This window comes from Athene noctua, chromosome 3 (genome assembly GCF_965140245.1).
Source record: "Athene noctua chromosome 3, bAthNoc1.hap1.1, whole genome shotgun sequence".
NCBI lineage: Eukaryota > Metazoa > Chordata > Aves > Strigiformes > Strigidae > Athene > Athene noctua.
The window spans coordinates 47724452-47743234 of NC_134039.1; the positions used below are offsets into that span (position 1 = coordinate 47724452).

The window sequence follows — 18783 nt, forward strand, 5'->3', positions numbered from 1 at the left end:
AACACAAAATTCATGAGACAGACTTTTGATTTCCACTATATGAATGAAAAAAAAGTACAGAGTGGAACCAAGGTTGGAGGAGGTATTTAAAAAAAGGTTTCCAGCTTTAGATTGACTAAGCTTCTGCTTTTAGCGTCTAATTTGTTGGGGTTTTTTGTTTGTTTTTTTTTTTTTTTTTTTTTTTTTTACATCCACTACTTCATTACTGCAATAGATTAAATCATATAAGACTGACAAAATAGTTTGAACGTACAGCTCTACTGCTGCTAATAGCTGTAATACATCTCCTCCATTCATGTAATAGAGATAAAACAGGAGATCTTCTCCATATCGGCCAAGTTTTATTGCAGCCAGCTGCAAAAGATTGAAGAAAATGAGGATGAAAAATCACAATAGATAAATGTTTTAAGACATACTATCCCACTTAAATAACACATGGATACATCGAGTATGTGCTTCCATCCTAAGTGCGTTGCAATGATACTCTAATATAACAAGAATAATAATTAAAACAATCATTTTTTTCACTTATAGTTAACTTTTCCAACTTAAAGGATACAAAAGAAAAATAAACAGAAATAACAAATCAGCAAGATAGAATTTTCTCCCTGTGCATCCTCATCTACTTTTTTTATTAACAAAACATTTATGTTTATTTGCTCACTTCACACTCTATTAAGTAACATTATTAAAATTTCTTACAATACTTCTCAATGATCCCTCTTACAGAACTACAATAGTTGAAAGAAAATATATCTAACAAAAAAAAAAATCCCTATTCATGTAGATATGGAATGCATCAGATAAATGTGAGAATATCTTGAACCACAATTCTGAGCTTACTTCAAGAAAAAAAATCTCAATTTAATATGGTATTTGAATATTACAGTATGTGGACTCTAAGAAACTTCTGCTTTGTATGAAGGGCAAACTCTTAAAAACATAATCTGCTCTTTTGCTAACCACGCCCATTCTCAGTTTCATCTTCCCTTTCTTTGTCTAAGATGGAATGGGTGCACGATGTGTCCAGTTAGCTGGTTAACACACCACTATTCCTAAAAAGATTGAGAACAGCCATAATAAAATGCACTTGTTTTGAACATTACCTATTTGAAAGAAAATTTAGAAAATCACTGGTAATAAATTAACAACAAAATACGCGCACACACACATACTCACCTTATCCCTAATGTGAATGTTAGTTAAGTATTCAGATGGAACATGGAAGTCTAAAAAAGAATCGGAATTGATGCAACTATTAAGACATGTAAATGAATATAATTTGCAAATATTAATATTGAATTAAATAGTTATTTCTCTCTTACCTATGTCTTGAGGTCGACAAGGTGATGATGCCCAGGGTGATGCAAATTTGGGATAGAGATTTCTGAAGAAAAAGAAAAGCACAAACTTATTAAAATTAAAACCAAAACCCAAACAAACCAAATAAAAAAACTCCATAACCAACCTCACAAACCTAAATGCCATACCGACACAACCAAAATCACTTGCTAGGGTGAGAAGGAAGAAGAGAAAAAAATTTCCAGCCCACTTTCCTAAAAGCTACTCTTTTTAAAGTTTTGGGGTTTTTTTTAATATGTTGAGTAAGATTGCACTTAAACTGCCATGGGAATCCACAGGATCAGGATTTCCCGTTCAATCTATCATTCCTTCAACTTAAATGCCAGGGATCCCAATCCTCTTCAGAGATACAATTTTACATGGGGTTTCACTTTGTGTAGGAACAGCTGCCACAAGCCTGGTGGGTTCTGATTCATTAGCCTATAATTTAAAAGGTAAGGAAAAGCTTACACTGGTGGATAACTTTTTTTTTTTAAAAAACTAACAGTGAAGATTTTACTCTTCTTCTAAACTTCAGTGACAACAAATAAGTTGTCCCAGCACAACATGAACATAAGTTTATTATGATTTAGTATTTTTCTTTCATATAGAGTTTGCCAACATATATTTTTTTAGAAAAAATTTAATAAAAGAGAAAATTATGAACCTTCTAACTCTGCTAAAATGACTGATGTAATGAGGAATGAGTTTTCTAATTAACAGGTAAAGAACTGAAAAAAAGGACTGAGCAAAATGTATTTTTGGCAGGTAGATACAGCCTGCTTTTAATTATTCATGATAGCGTGCTATAATGGCAAATTTTGTAAATGAAACTTGAGTATAGTACACCCTATCAAATCCTTGATTCTGTCCTGTCAAAGGCCTAATAATTACTATAAAAAATATTGGAAACCTACCAAATGACCTGAACACAACCAACCCAGCTGAGCCGTATGGGCAAAAAACTACACTGATCAAGTGGTGTCAGTCTTATTCTAGGCTAACTAATCTTACTGTTAGCAAAAACTTATGCTTTAGAGCCTGAAGCAAGATTTCAGTGGCAAAACCTGCAGATGTTGAAAACAACAAAACCATTCCTTCTACTGAAAGCATAAATAGATATTGCACCAAGAAGAGGATTGTCACGCATGCCCTAGAGGTTTGGTTTCCTAGGGCAAAGAATCCAGGATTTTACAGACTCAGACTGCACATCTGTATGCAGTACAAACTGCAGAGTTTGTGCACAGTGTTCCCTCTATGATACAAATAAAATGCTATTAATTTAATATTTTTCAAGGAGGTATTGGACAGCCTATAATCTATTTGATGAATATTTCAGAAAGCTTCAGAACTTGAATGAACAGCCACATAACATCTAAAGAGTGAAATGAAGTTTGGGGGGTTTTTTATTTTTGTTTATGTAGAATTTTAAGTTCTCCAAAAGAATTAAAAGCATATTTCTTAAAGAAATACAGGACTGTGCTGGCAATACATAATCATTTTTTCAACAAACAAAATAATCTTAACCTACCTGCACAGAAAATCTATATAAAACCAGTGTTTAGAAGGGTTAATTCAAACCATTAGACATATATACAGAATTCTAAAATTTTGTTTCTAAAAGCACATTTATTGTGCTAAGTGTTTGAGTCAGATATTTTTACCATCAGAAGTAGAAAATTTCAGCTTTCCACATGTGAAATGCTTTTACTTTTTAAAATGACAAATCATAAAGCAAGCAAAGGATTAACATAAGGCAAGATGGCAGGCCAGACACTGGGGACTGCACAGGCTGTTTGCAAAGCTTTTCTGTATTATAAAATAAAATCAACTTTATGATACAGAACTGCCTGGATTAAATATTAACCCTATCCCCTCCATCTAAGACACTAAATAGCCTACATAAAATAAATAAATAATAACAATATTAAAAATCCAGCTATTTACCGCACAGTTGCTAAGGAACAACAGCAGCACACTAGGTATATATACTGTTCATGCACAAACACAAATAATTTGGATGCTGTTTTCAGGAGCTGCATAACACAGCTACAAGTCATCCCAGCATCAAAGTATGCTTAAGTATTCTTTTGCAGTGAAGTACTGTGTAAACCTATGAGGTTTTATGTTCACTTTTCAATAGCTATGTTAACATTAAGCTTTATGTTAGTCATTAAAACTAATGAATGACATCGAATAAAATATGAAATAGTTATCTCCAGAAGCAGTGTCACTATTACTTTTCTGCAGGCCAACACCTAGAGAAAGTAGCTGTATAACCAAATGACATAACCAGATTCTACCTGTGTCTGGAAGAACTCAAGAATTTAGACACAGATGTACCTGGAATTCTTTCAATGAGCAAAGACATTCTACTTTCAGCTGATCAGCCTCAAGTTAAGTTTGAGCAATCCGTACTAAAGAACAGTAAATTATTTAAGTATTGTGTAGATCCAGAAGACTGGTCTCCTAGTCAGTGCTGTCAGCTCTGGAACTACCAAGGAAAAGTAGCAACCCATGGCCAGTATAGCTGTTTTTTATGTTATGGGAGAAGGGGATGGAACTGGGGAAACTACTCGATTCAAGGGAGAAGTGACCTGTGAAACTAACACTACATGTGGAGAAGATACTACGTTAAGGTAACACATTCTGCAAATAACTACACACAACTGACTTTGAACGATCACTCTGAAATATTTATAGAAGTGACAGTGGCATAACTACTTGACTAGGTTTTGATGCAAGCTCTATAGAAGGAATTTCTAGAAAAGGCAATTTCTAAAAAGTTAGATCTCTAGAAGAAAAACCCCATAAATTAATGACAATTATTTCAAGACAGCTGTTTTCCCTGTGCTTTGCCTCTCATCTTGATATCCACATTCATCAATCTTCTCTGATTATATGCAGCTCCATATAAATTTGTGAAACCTGAAAACTGTGTGTAGGTTGTTTGGTCTTTGTTTTGTTAATATATGATGTGCAAACCTTAAAATACACATACTACTCTGTCAATAAGGCTAACACTATGTAAATCTCTGCTGAAACAAAGTGATGAGAGATTCTCAGCTGAAAGACTACTAGAAATTAAATTTCTCTCACAGTTACAGTCATCTAGAAGATACCAGTTTTATCCAAACTGATCTAGATTCCTCCTGTAACTAGTGGAGAAAGACAGGCACCCTGGGCTGGTGATTCATCTGACTTATCTTAAGCAGTTATCTTACCATTAGTGCAGTCCCTAACTGCTTTTCTCCCCACTGCCTCTACAGAAAGCCTAGATGACTCAACTTAGGTGAACTGAAAAACTAAAAGTTAACTATAAAACTACATTTTCACTTAAATTAATCTTTGATGTAGGGTAATGCTGCAGTTGCTCTGTTCATTATTACACTAATATAAATCGAATTTATCCCCCAAACTGCTGAGAGTTAAGTGCAAATATCCTCAGGGACTATTATTATTTGGAAAATAATGTATACACGGAATTTATTAACAATACACTGTCAATTCCTTGAAGAATGTCCTAAAGAAGTTAGAAGGTGAATAAGCAAAGCCACTGGCTTTACTGAAATCTTGCAAAACAAGATCTCAGTATGCCTCAAAGCACAATTCTCTTACTTACGAAAATTCTGGTTTACTGTCATTGCATTTTCAAATTTTATTCGGCAAAATATCTTGTGGGTTTGATAGCCATGTGAGCTACGTAAGCCTATTAGGAATGACAGCATAATAAAACCAAAACCAAAGACAGAAAAAAAAAAACCCAGAAACTTACTCAGGAGAGTTGAGATTGAGACCTAGTGTTGTTAAATCACTTCCTAATGCAAGATGTACCATTCCTGGATCTGTCTCTGCTGCCCTGATGAATGTTAACAAGCCAATCATCCCAAACTGATCCGTCACCATCCCTTGAGGAATGTTGGTAACCCGACCTGGGCAAGAAGAACAAATTAATTTTCTCCTTTCAAGAAGTGGAGGAATCATCACTAAATGACTGCCAAAACGTTTAAAGAAGAAAAAGGGGAATTAGACATACCGTCAGGTAACACCTGGATCCCTTTTTTCTGCTGGTTGTTGTTTTGCGTAGTTGAACTTTTATCTCCAGGAAACTTGGGCCCATCTGTGCTGGATGATGTTTTGCCTGATGTACTCAAATTCTATTAAAAATAATTTGCAGATTTGGTATGATGGAAACAAACCAAAATGGATAAACTTGTTGACCATATCTTTCAGTCAAACACTCTAAACCAGTATGCCAAGTCACTCATAAATTAGGCACTAAAATGGAACCAACCTGAAGCTCCTGAGTTCTGTTGACAAGCGTATGCAATATTTACCTTTTCCTAAAGTAAACCTTTATATATAAAGGTCATTAATAGCTCCTATTATATGACATACATATATATGTATGTATATATAAAGTCATACAGTAAGAGCTATTAATGAGCCAACAGCTTGCAGTCTAAAAGGATAATGAAGTATTTTACACCTGAGTTTGCATACCTAATAGATATCCCCAGTGTCTGTGACCAGAGGATATTTTGGACTCATTGTATCATATTTTTTCCCATACAGTCTTGGTCCTGCATAACACGCCATGATGTAGCAACAGATAACAACTCAAGACAACTTCAGATGTAAGCAACATACAGTTGCCACATTTCCAACTATTAGGAAAGAGATGTAAACACTATGTCTGGCAAGAAAACTCTGTCTGTGCTCCAGGAGAGCATATACTGACGTAAGGTATCCTCCATAACTATTACTTGTTTTAAAGAATAATAAAAGAGTAAGAAGTCTGCAGTAACACAGTGTAATCACATTTACTCCTTCCTTCTTTACTGTATTGAAACATTTTCCACATGATAAACCTGGTCACAGCATTTAGGGGCTAAGCTTCCCCCATCCCCTTATTGAACAATTACATTTTTCAGTTTTCACGTGAATTTCAGTCCCATTTACTACTTACTCATCAGTATTTATGTCACCCTGATTAACATTTTTTGCAATTATAATTAAAAATCCCTAAGAACTAGAATATTTTGTCAAATACTGTAGGAAGCTGTTCTCTGCTATCCAAGTTTTATTCACTTTTCATTTGGAATAAAAAAGCAATTATTACAAATCTTTCAGAGTAAACAGTGAAAAAAACTCCACAAACTTATGATCAGAGCTATATATCTAATGCATGACACAACAGTACTTAAGGTCAGATGTACCCACCAGTCTACATTACACCCATGAATGCAACAGTCTCTATTAAAAGAGCCTGTTCCCTGTAATTTAATTTCCTCAACAAGAATTTTACCTTGAAGTGATATTGCATCACCTAACTTTTAAAGGATTTGACAGCTTGGAAGAAAGATGTTGTAAGCTGTAAATTGCTACTACTGAGAGGCATCGACAGCAAAAAATGAGCTGGAATTGGTAGAAAAAGAAATTATGAATTGCCAAACTTGAAAAATATGTATCAATTCTCAAAAAAAAATTTTGAGGTGTTCCTGCAAGTTCCTACATGGCCCCTCCCCCAAATATGAAAGGATACACATAAGTCATAGGAAATTAAGAAAGCAAGGTCATGGTGACCAAAAAACTTCCTAAGAAATTCCACTTACATAGTTATATATGAAATGCTGCTTATGCAAAATTTCTTGTTAATTTCAAGGGGCAAATTTGAAAAATTTTATATTACAAATATAATCACTGTCCATTTTAAAATATAATCAAAAGTAGTACGAACACTCAAAAGAAAAAAGATTTAAGGTTTCCTTACAGATTTATTGTCATCATTACTCGATGTTGGGTCTTTGTAGCTGGAGCCTGGTAATGCTGGAAAATCTTCATTGTGTATTGAAAAGTCCTGGGACTGCTCACTTGCTGGTTTTGTTACCATTCCAACTATGATCGAAATGAAAGCAGGAATAACATTAAACGACTGCTAAGTAAAAAATTTTCTGCTGTTGATCTTGCTTACTGCCCATTTTCACTATGTGCAAGCTGTACAGCAGAAACAACTTTCAGAAAACCAGGTAAACCAAAACAAAGCATATCCATTTAAAACATCCACACATATTAGACTAAAGCCTCTTAAATAAGTGTGAGGTAAGAAACACTCCGGGTTAAATTCATAAGACACATCCACTGCTTTAAGACTGAAGCCCAGTATTTTTACCAGGAACAGCACCTGTTTTGCACATCTAAATGACCAAATAATCTTTACAGGCATTATTAAAGCGGTATTTAAGGAAATCCACTGATGAAGGAAGGATGTACTGCTTTTAAGATTATAATACATTCTTCCTCCATCCCCTAATTGCATGAAGAATTTCTTAGCATAATCTCTCTAGAAGCACGTATTCTTAAAAGGATGCCCAGCTAACTTGCAACAGAACATATCACCAATGAAATACTTGCCTGTGACATAAGAACGACTCCTACTTTCAGTATGAAAACTGAAAGCATTTAGCCTGCAACTCTCAGTGCTCTGACCCTAATTTAAAAAAAGTAGGCCAGTCACATTGGAACATGGATTCCGACTACTGAAAAGCAACATTTTTTTTTTTTAATGCCAGTTAAAAAAAAAAAATCCAAAACAAAACAAAACCCTCCCAAAATTTCCAAACAACCAAAGAAAAGCCCCCACATAACACACCCAAGGGCAAATATTCTTTGCTGAGGGATAGAAAAGTGATTTGACTGTGAACAACACTGCATTCAGAGGAACAGAAGACAGAAGGAAGCCTAGGGACTATTTTTCAAAGATTCTTAATAGATGTATAGGATCCAAAATGCTTCAGTAGATGACTATATATTACTTTCTCTAGTATTCTGAAGTTAGAGAACAAAGTTCCTTTATTTAAGAAAAAAATTTCACTGAATTAATCTTGTTTCTGCTGTTCACCCTTTTAATCCAGAGTTATTACAGTTTCTTCCACTGGATGAATAAAACTGATAATGAATTAACTGTGTTGCATATTAGACAGAATGCATATTCTCATTCTATCAAAGTTTTTTGAAGTCTAATTTTCCTGAATAAGCTAAGCATGAATAAAGTACATCTCTGCTCAGTTTCAAGCCTTCTTTTTCTTGACCACAACCAAAAGGCACTCTCCACTTTTTGTTGCTGTAAGACACGTGTCCAGTGCATCGCATATCCCCATTTCTTGATTGTTTCTACCACCATACCCATCCCCTGCATCAAGCAGTTGCTCAAGATAACTCTTCAGACAGAGATTTATTTCCTAGTTCACCACACAGCATGTGAACGGCTACGCTAGCAGCAAAATAGGGAAATGGTGTAAGCATGGGTGCAGTTACAGATTTTTTACACGGCAGGGCTGCTGAATGTTGAACTCCAGCTCCATGCTGGAAGTACATCTGTGTGGATCTCCTTCCTATCTCTTATCAATCTTCCATGTAATGGCTTCTTTTTCAGAGACAGACAAAAGATCATGTAAACCACAAGCTGTATTAGCTTTCCACACTCAGTGTGACTTTTCAGTGTCTTCATTTGCAGAAGTGACTTTTCCCTGTGTTTAGGAGCACTTCATTTTAACTTGTTGAGCTCTTTCTCACAGCTATCTTAAGCAGAGGGCCCTGGTTACGCCCAGTCCATGAGGCTACATTCTCCTGATAACGTGGCCTGTATTATTTCTCTCCAATTAGAGTTGGAGATATCTCTGTAAGACACTAGCTTTTTATAGTTAGAAAACACTAGGTTATTTTTGGTTGGAAGTTTGACAAGTGTCACAAAAATAACTTTAGGTTATAAAAACAACTTTTCAGAGTAGCTGATGCAACATGCATGACAAAATCTACTAAAGCAGTAACAAAAAAAGTATTGTGCCTTACACTAAGCTTACCTGAATTTTTTCCAGACCCAAATAATAAGATTTGTATCCATCTTAAAGTTTTTCCTTTTATTATTTTTTGAGCTGTTCAGCAAGAATTATGTAAGACACAGATTTGGAATCTAACTGATAGTAGTTGATGCTTACAGGTTATTTTTTGAATCACGTTTGACAGTGAAGGGTATTACAGCAAGTACTGACAATAAACAGAAAATATACAATATGTTTATAGCTGCTGACTTTCTACACAGTAACACCTCTAGTAATCAAATATTATTTCTAAAATTTACTTCTCAGACCTTGACAGTTCTTGTATACACAAAATTTCTAGAGTGAGCAGCTTCAGAGTAATCATACTATCCAGACTGAAAACCCCAACAAGCTCTAATGACAGTGAAACTAAAGCAGATAAGTTCTACTACTTACAGAAGCCTGAGGGGAATCTACAATCACAGACATATATTATTTATTTCTAACAATTGAGACTTAGGAGCTCAAGTGTCTGGCATTTTTGAAAAGACTGCCTATTGTCTTATAAACAGCAAAAGGTGAATCAAGCAAATACCAATTTAATCCAATTTAATTCAAAGAGCTTTCAAAAGTATAGTCTTACCATAGGGTGCCCTTCCAGCTAAAGGGTTTATTAATGGAGTTGGATTGCCACTTCCTTCCCTTCTGTTTCTGTCTGCTAGTGCTGGAAAATCTGAGAGGTCCAGTCCTGTCACATTTTCACTTCCATCTACAATAAAAAGAGATATTTTAAATTCCCTTCTGTTTTTCACTCAAAGACTTTGTTACGTGCAAGATAAATGTAGGATACATTTTATTTCTTCAAGTTATCTTTTTACTCTTACTATAATTATTACAAGTAACTACAGCCTCTGTGTTATGCAACTAGCTTGAAGAGCATCACGATGTTTGGGGTTTGTTTTTAAACAACAGTTAGTCAACAGCATTTAGTAATGAGGTCTACTCATTTTGAATTAAAGACTGCACACATAAAACATAGGCAGACCACCAAAGTTACAGTACCAGGACAGGCAGTCTGCTTAAAATTTAAGGAGCCATCAAGAAGAAATTTGAGAGACCCATATTAGCAGCAGCATCAAGAATCTCCTTTGTCCTTAGATAAGGTAGGATAAAGCTGAAGAAGTGTAGAGCAAATGTAGTGCAAGTTACATGGGAACATTTTTTGATTTGCAGCAGGAAACACTACATAGGTGAGGTCAGAATTGCGGCTCCGTAAAGATGTCACAAGGTCCTAGGGGATGCTCAAACCCTTCCACTCTGATGTCACCAGCACCTCAACTTGCTTCATATACATGGCCACCTACAGAAATGTCAGCATGGACAAACCTAAAGCATTTATGCACAAGGATTTTTCCTCTATCTAGTTCATTAAAATTCAGGTGAAGAAGTAATTCCCAGAGAAAAACCACAATTGAAACAACTGACTGAAAGGATCCCATTATAAACCAGATGTTCAAAAGGAGTTTGAGATTTCAAAAACTGCTTTCCCACTGTCTTTACCCTATATAATGTTGTCATAGAAAATGTACAATTTTTTTCTTCTCTGATTCCCTTTTAAATTCCATAAACTATTTTGCATTTCTAACCAACTAGGTATAATCTATAGTCATATGATATACAGTGAGTATTCTACAGAATACTTTGTCTTCTCCACTGTTATGTTATGAAGTAGTAACAGTTTCACAGCACCACTCTTGGAGCAGCACTTCCATGGAACAACTGAAAATTAGGACAAAGTTACACTCCAGCAGAATAAAGGATTTTCAATTAGACTTATTTAGTCCAAAGAATCTCTCTACTGTACTTTAAGATCAATATTGATCAGAATAAACTCACCTGTTCCATTAAAAATGTTACTTGATAAGGAGTTATTCATTCCAAATGCCTGATTTCTGTTCATCCCAAATCCAGACATACTGTGAAAAAAATCCAGGAAGTCAGACAAAAGGATACATATACTCTGTAATTTCCAGTGTTATTAAAACGGAAAGAAACCTAACACACTTGAATTATTTCACACGTAAGCAACCCACATTAAAACTCAGTTTTTATTTTCTTTTACGATTCTGAAAACTCAGCAGCAGCAGCAGGCACTGCTCAATCAAGACAGCTGGAATGACTTCAAAATAACTTAGTTTTTTTAATAGTCACTGTGTTTTAAGACACCTGTCAACCACCAAGTTACAACAAATATGATCATTACTCAATAATTTCATACAGAAAAATGAAGCAGCAATAAATGCAACAGTGAAAAGTCAGACTGCAATCCATTCATTTGTAGGTGGGAAGCTGGATCATGGAAGTGATCAAGTTTGTCATGACTCAGCTATAAGCTGAACAGTTATGGTGTGCAACCATCACCATGTACATATGGCACCATTACAAGCATAGGGATGGTCTCTGCCACACAAGGACACTAGCTAAATTAAAGTTTCATATAGTCAGGCAAAAATGTTTGGAGACATCTAAATATCATATAGGACTACTGTGGTTGGAAAGACCCTCACAAATGATCTGCTTCATTCTGTGTGAGCTGAAGATGTCGAGAAGCCCAAAGGTAGGCCTTAGCTGAGCAAAATTCTGAATTTCTGTCCTGTGGGAAATCACAACATTTTTTTTTTCCCCCCTGTAACAGGTTGGAAATTGATGCTTTAGAAGTTTCTGTACATAAAAATGTCAAACATTTTCCTAGTGGAAATTTCACCTACACAGACTTTTTCCACAGTTACAAATCTGACGCACTTCATTCCAACTTGGAATAGCCTTAAATGCTTCATTTTGGATTGAGACATCAAGGGAACAGTTAGCAAAGACTGGACCTGCCCCACTTTGCTCCCCCTCTGCTTGTATTTGAAAGGCATCCAGACCTTTGACACATCTGAAGAGACACATTCCTGGTGTCATCTATGAATTCTAGACCTGGTGAGAGCACTAGAAGGAGATAATTCAATCCTGAAGGCATATAATCTAGCCTGATGACAGATAGTATTTCTCATGCAAGGATTTTTTTGTTTGCTTTTAAAGTAATTAGAAACAACCATGTTAAGAATTTCAGGGATAAGAAAGGGATTAGGCCACAAAATGCGTAGTTCTCTACAACTATTTGTAACCTGTTTTACCAATGTAAAGTAAGAAAGGGAAAGTGAAGTATTTTTTATATTCAAAAACCTAAAAACTTTCATCACTCCAACTAAGGCAACCATTCAGAAAACACTCCTTGGAACTCACATAATTCATGCATCTGTCAAAGAAACACCATAAATTTATTTTTCCAAGAATAATTTCAAAATTTTGTTAAATATATCCATTAACAGTTGGATATGTACTACTACTATACTTCTGTAGGCTAATAAACTATGGAACAAGAACTTATCATTGTTCCAGTCATATTTCCTTCTCAACTTGTAAAAATTGTATATCTCTTTTTCAAGAAGCTACAACACAAACAGTGAGAGATGAAGATTTTAATTCAAATGCTCCTACAGACAGGGACTTTATTATCTACCCCTACAGCTGAATGACATTTAAACAACTACTTTCTATACCTATACCACTCTCCAAAATCATTGTCCTCTGCATGTAGAGTCTTTAAGTATATTACTATTTCAACCTTTTGTGATGCTCAAGTTTCAAAAATACTTCAAAATATACAATCATCTTTTAAAATTAGCATCTCCTTTACTTGCCGCTATACATCACAGGAAAGAAAAGACAAATTCTAGGTAATCAGAGGCAAGACACAAAGTCTTCTTGCACTCCAAGAACATAAATTGCTATTACCAATTCTCTATTGCTGCAATTGAGAGAAGCGTTTTTATGCCTGTATCAGTGTGAAGCTACAGAACTAAACAGCCTGACCAAGATTCAGATAACCATGACATTAGTTTTTACCTTCCTTTATCCATTTTGTAAAATACTAGATTGGGTTAGAGGTGGTACCTGAGTACCATGAGCTTGTTTGTGCTCCGTGTAAAGGCAGTACCCTAAGGAAGGGCCTGAAGGGCGAAAAAGGACGAAGCTGGGAGCACAGAGATCATGAGGTTGTGGAATGAAGCCTGGAAAGCAGTCAGCTGTGCAAAGCTGTGACACACGTTAAATAATTAGAATCAACACAGTTTTTACTACAAGTTTATCAGTATGAACTAAGCATAAACACAGAACCAATCACTAAGCATAAACACACCAAAACACATCATTAAAGCTTAATGATTTATGTTAGAATCTTGCCCAGAGTTAGAAAAAGAACAGAAGTGATTGAGAAGCTTTTGACATCCAAATGAGCACCAGATCATTAAATGAATGGCAAACCACCATTCTGTGCATTATTCCAGAATTTAAAAAAGTAATATACTAGGTCCCTACTGTGTCTGAATCAGTAAACAACTCTTTCAGAGTAACTGTTGTGTTTTTAAATCTTGCCTTACTTCTTCCCAAACTCATCGATGAACAGTCTTAAAATGGATGTATAGACCCAAAAATCAAGACATGTTTCAAAACCAAACGGGAACACAGGAGAAACATCATGTTTTAAAGCAGCAGCAGTAGAAATTCAATAGTCAGAAACAGAATATAGCTTAAAGGCCTCAAAAAGCTTGTGTGAATATTAAAATCAGCTTCAAAGTTTACTGCCAAGACAAGAACACAGGAAGCAGCTTTTGAGTTTTATCCTAATGGATGAAAATTACATTTCCAGAGCAGCATTTAATCACGTCCATGGCTGTACAGGGATGGTCCAACTAAACAGCCTTACCTGTTCACAGTAAAAGGTTGTCGAGAGGGTTGCTGCTTTGGCATACATATTATGCTTGGAGAGCTTCTGTTGGGGCTGCCTAACCCTGAACTGCTCATGCTGTTTGTCCTGCTGGGAATTCCAATGCCCTGACCAACCTGGGAGTGGTTCATCATATTCCTAGGATTCATAGGCAATATCCCCCTGAAAGAGAAAAACCATCCACAGAGATGAATCTGTCCAGTAGTATTTGGTTACTCATTTAGATTACTAACATAGGATGGACTCTGAGCTGTGGCAACTTAATTTGTGCTTAGCGTCAATACAGCATGTTTGGATTACTCTCTATAATTAATGTAGTTTTGGGTTTCTTCAGAAATACCAGGTGACCCATTACATACTAATCAAGTCCTTGGTCAGGTTTAGATAAATACTTAAGTATTATGCACTTGAAAAGGTGTTGTAGCTTTTTTTTTTAATGAGCACCTCAGATCTACTACCTTACTATGCAGTGTTTGATATCCATACAAAAACTTTAATTGTACATTTACCAGAACAATCAAAAAACAACCTCTTACATTCTGAAGCAGAATTTGCCAGCAATTTCTCCTTTACGTACAAAAATTCAAATACTGTCTTGTAGTAAGCCCTTACTGTTTAACAGTATTATTTCCCTAAATACCCACAGGCAGTGGTCAAGAGAAACTACTTTTTGTCTTTAACTAATCGTAAAGTAGTCGAGGCAAAATATGCAGAACATTTAACAAGAGCTCTGCAGAAAGACACAATCGCAGAAATATTGGCTATCAATAAATACCTGCTCGGAGATGGAGGCGTGTGAAGTGACATTGTTGGTACCCCTGTTGTTGGCGTTACGTGGCTCGGTAACTGAGTGCCTTGTGATAAGCTGCGATTTAACTGAGGGGTATTGTTGCTCATTCCCCTCATTGGAAGGCCTAGTGCACCTATTGAAAAAAAATTCAGAGGGGTGGAGATATAGAGCATTCAGGAACAAAGTCTTCTCCATCAGATGTAGATGGAAACAATTTATGCTGACAACCTACAAAATGTGTAAAAATTAAGTCCTTGTTTGCATAGTAGAAGCCCAATTATCTCAAATTAGGCCCCATTTCCGTTAAACTTTAGAAAGGCTCTTTAAGGATATTCTGTATTTGAGTCACTAACAAAGTTTTGTTTCCTTTGAGATGTATAATTTGAGAAAGGGTTCAGTTTTGAGTTTTTTGATGAGGACACGAAATTCTACAAATTATTTCAAAAAAGGCAGCATTTTGAGAAAATCAGTAACTGCACTTAAGAAATACATTACTTTTGAATAAACTAGTAGATATATTTGGCCAGTATTTAGAACACTGATTTGTTAAAAATTAGGCAAACCTTTACTAAAAAAAGTAATTTATGTATATTTAGTTAACAATAACATTGCTTTTAGGTCAACAAAAGCAACATTTTAGGCCAGTTCTCTATAAAGTCTAAGTTGCTTCTTTTTAATAACAGAACTTCAGTGTCTACAACCATGTCAATCTTTTGACGAAAGAAAGCAAAATTTTAACTGCCCTCTATTAGCATTTAAAAATATACATAAGATTTTTAATATTATGATGAAAATATTTTTTTACACAAACAACGGTGTGACAGAATAAAGTAAGCACTTCAGTGAAGTAAAAAAAGAAATTGCTTTAACTCTGAACAGCTAAAGATAACCAGTTGCTGCACTGGCTCAAAATATCCAAAAACTTTATGAAGTTTCTCATCATTCTCACATCACTTTTCTGTGCTTATGAAATTTTGGAATGATGTTCGAAGGCAAGAAAAAGTCATTTAGTGCAACATATCAATAGAAACAAACTTAGCATATAAAACGTGATAGCTGTAAGTAACAGTCCCTATTGCTTTGGCATAAGGCTGCTGAGGTAGACTCACATAACTCAAAACCTTATCTGCAGACCAAACAAATGAAAAATTATCATGAATCAGCACTCTCCCATGGTAGATCACCCCAGCAGAACAGCTGAATATGCCAGTGTATAATGTGATCAAATATTAAGAATGTAAAGAAAGGATATAGCATGTGCTCAGGTTATTATCATGGACAAGATCTGAAGAAACATCCCAGTCATTTAGTGCTGTCACTTTAAGAACTGCTGTCTGTCCATGACCTACCCTACAATTTGCAATCCAAGAAGTCTGCAGTAACACTCAAAGTTTTGATAACACTCAAATTTATCTCTATACATTCAGATTGAGAAGTAGTGTGACTTGCTATAACAAGCCTCCAAAGACTTCATTAAATGCTGATTATATCAAGGTGTTCACGGTAAATATTTTGGCAATTTGCTGCATCAGAATAATTTCAAAGAGCATAAATATATATTATAAATAATATTTAATGCTAATTAACAATTATGTGGAATTTAAAAAATAAAATGGTAAAGAAAAAAATACATACACTTCCAAACTAGATACAGTACACTGAAAAACATGACTACAATATTCAGGTTAATTTTGTGCAAGCATTTGTTTCAGCAAAGCCTGTTTTACACTGAAGGTTATTTCTTGTTGTTGGCTTTCTTTAAACTAGAATTATTAATGAGTAGGGCTGTTACAGTGCAGTAGAACCATCTTCCTGTGGCTGGCAAGTAGGTGCCGTTGAAATATTCACCAAAAGAAAAAAAGATATCTTTTTTCTTATGCTTCCTTTTTCCACTTTATCTGAGAGATCAGCATGGGCTATATTGGAGACTGATCAATGAAGTGGCCCATTTCCTGACTAATAGTCAAGTTTAAGTTACTCTATAACATGACATCTTGCTTAATGACTGACAGCTACCAATCTAAAAGTCAGTTTATATTACATGGTCACTCATCAACAGCCACTGAGATAGTAAAAAACCATTGTATTTTTAAACTATTTGAAGAAAGCCGAAAGAAGTTGTGAAAGCCATGCATCTAGCAGACAAAGCTTTTAGTCTGTCCATATAAAAAGTCCAGACTCTCTAAAGTACTCTGAAGGTGTTTTTTCTTAGAATCCGAGTCAGATGCACTTGGCAAGAAAGTTGCAAACATTCAAAATCGTACGGTGATAAAGGAGAGATGTTCACAAACCCGTTTTACTTGTGTAACTGTACCCAACTCGGATATTCTGAGTCACTTTCTGGCTGTGCCTCTCAGCCTCGAGGAGGTTCAGTCCTCAATGCTGGCCCTTAAGTTAGGTGGCTAGCAATACACACTGTGACTGCTCCTTTATGGGTCCTTCTATTGCAACAATATACACAAGACTGGCAGAGACAGAAAAAAAATCTTCAAGGTATGGGAAAGAAACAAAGAGTGGTGCAGAAGGCAGTAATCTTACTGGTATAGTTCTTTGCCAAATGTGAGTTGCCAAGCATGTACACAAGATTTACTTTGCTCCTGTAGAGCACGAAATATCAGTTACAACTTAAGGTATAATTTCCTTCTATTCCTTACATACTGTCCTGAACTAGGTTCATTTTGGCCATGCTCATTTTCCTCAGTTTTCCTTCAGAGAGTCACAGTTAAATCACAGACATTCTTTACAGGAGGATTATATTTGGATATTTAGCAGTTATACAGTGTCAATATATGACACTCTGCATTCTAAACACTGCAAAAATGCATACTAAGCAAAGCAGAAATGTATCTTAAAATAAACCCACCCACAAATAAGGAGACATACTGTCTTTTTTTACAGTCACCAGAAAACAAAGCCATATGCATGTTCTCTATCCAAAGAGCATGAAACCAGAACATATTTAGCATAAAACAAACATATAATTAATAAAAAGAATTCTTACTTTGTTGCCCGTATAAACTTGCCCCAAACTGAGACAGCTGACCTGATGTTGATGGTGATGCCAGCATCTACAATGGAAGAGGAATAAAAGGTTATTAGACACAAAGATGCTGTGATATCTTGCTCTGTAAGTTCACACAATACTGTTTTGCCAAGAAAGCCAAAACAGCAACTGAAAACTCCTTTTAAGTCATCGTTTTAGAAACTCCCTAAAATATCTGCACAGTAACAACGGCAACAGTATTGTTATTGCAATTGTTTTTTTATATATATATATGTAACAATATCTTATTGCAATTATTATTATTGCAACACATCAATAAAAACTCATGACTTCACATGTATAAAAACATCCTTTCTTTTACTTGTGACAAATAGCACAGAGGAAAAATATCTAAAAGCTTTCAGTTTTTCTACCCTTGTAGCTAAGAAGAATAAGGAATACTCAGTTATTTAAATCAGATATAGTTTTTTTCCCCCCTGGAAAACATGCATCATAGAAGATCAATCCCTGTTCAATGTGCTAACAGCAAGTGCAAAGTTTCATATTATCAGTTACGATAGCAAAAGGTGGGGAATGAGTGGCTACATAGCAGCAAGTATGCAGAAACAGGTATGAACTTTGGATAAGATTCCAATGCTAAAATTATAATGCACCTACTGCCCTAACAGCTGGCTTCATGCTTGTATACACTACATGAATTAGGTAAGATGCACAAATGTCACAAGTAATCTCTCCTGCTCCATTATGTCCACTTTAGAGACATTACATATTACCAAATATTTCAATTAAAACCTTCTTTGTTAACTTTCAGTCATCACACAAGAAATGTGACAAACTAAAGAGACTCTTGGGAAAAGGAAGATAAAAAAAAAAAAAAATCACAATCTATGAAGAAAGATTAAGATTTGGGTTTGCACACTTCAAAAAGAAGGCAACTAAGGTAGGGAAATTAAACCAGACTTCCAGTCATTGCTGTAAGAGAAAAAGAACAAACTAC

At 35.3% G+C, this 18783-nt stretch overlaps 1 protein-coding gene across 4 annotated transcripts in view; it reads right to left on the reverse strand.

Moving 5' to 3' along the window:
• Positions 1-18783, reverse strand: part of CNOT2 (CCR4-NOT transcription complex subunit 2) — a 91116-nt gene that overhangs the window by 8490 nt on the left and 63843 nt on the right. For all 4 annotated transcript variants that reach the window (XM_074901515.1, XM_074901516.1, XM_074901517.1 and 1 more), the window contains exons 3-13: positions 17784-17850; positions 14768-14915; positions 13972-14154; positions 11058-11137; positions 9805-9930; positions 7115-7239; positions 5378-5498; positions 5117-5273; positions 1326-1387; positions 1180-1229; positions 254-354 (exon numbers count right to left, since the gene is read on the reverse strand). In XM_074901515.1, the coding sequence (XP_074757616.1) occupies positions 254-354; positions 1180-1229; positions 1326-1387; positions 5117-5273; positions 5378-5498; positions 7115-7239; positions 9805-9930; positions 11058-11137; positions 13972-14154; positions 14768-14915; positions 17784-17850 (1220 nt within the window). The remainder of the gene's footprint in view (positions 1-253; positions 355-1179; positions 1230-1325; positions 1388-5116; positions 5274-5377; positions 5499-7114; positions 7240-9804; positions 9931-11057; positions 11138-13971; positions 14155-14767; positions 14916-17783; positions 17851-18783) is intronic.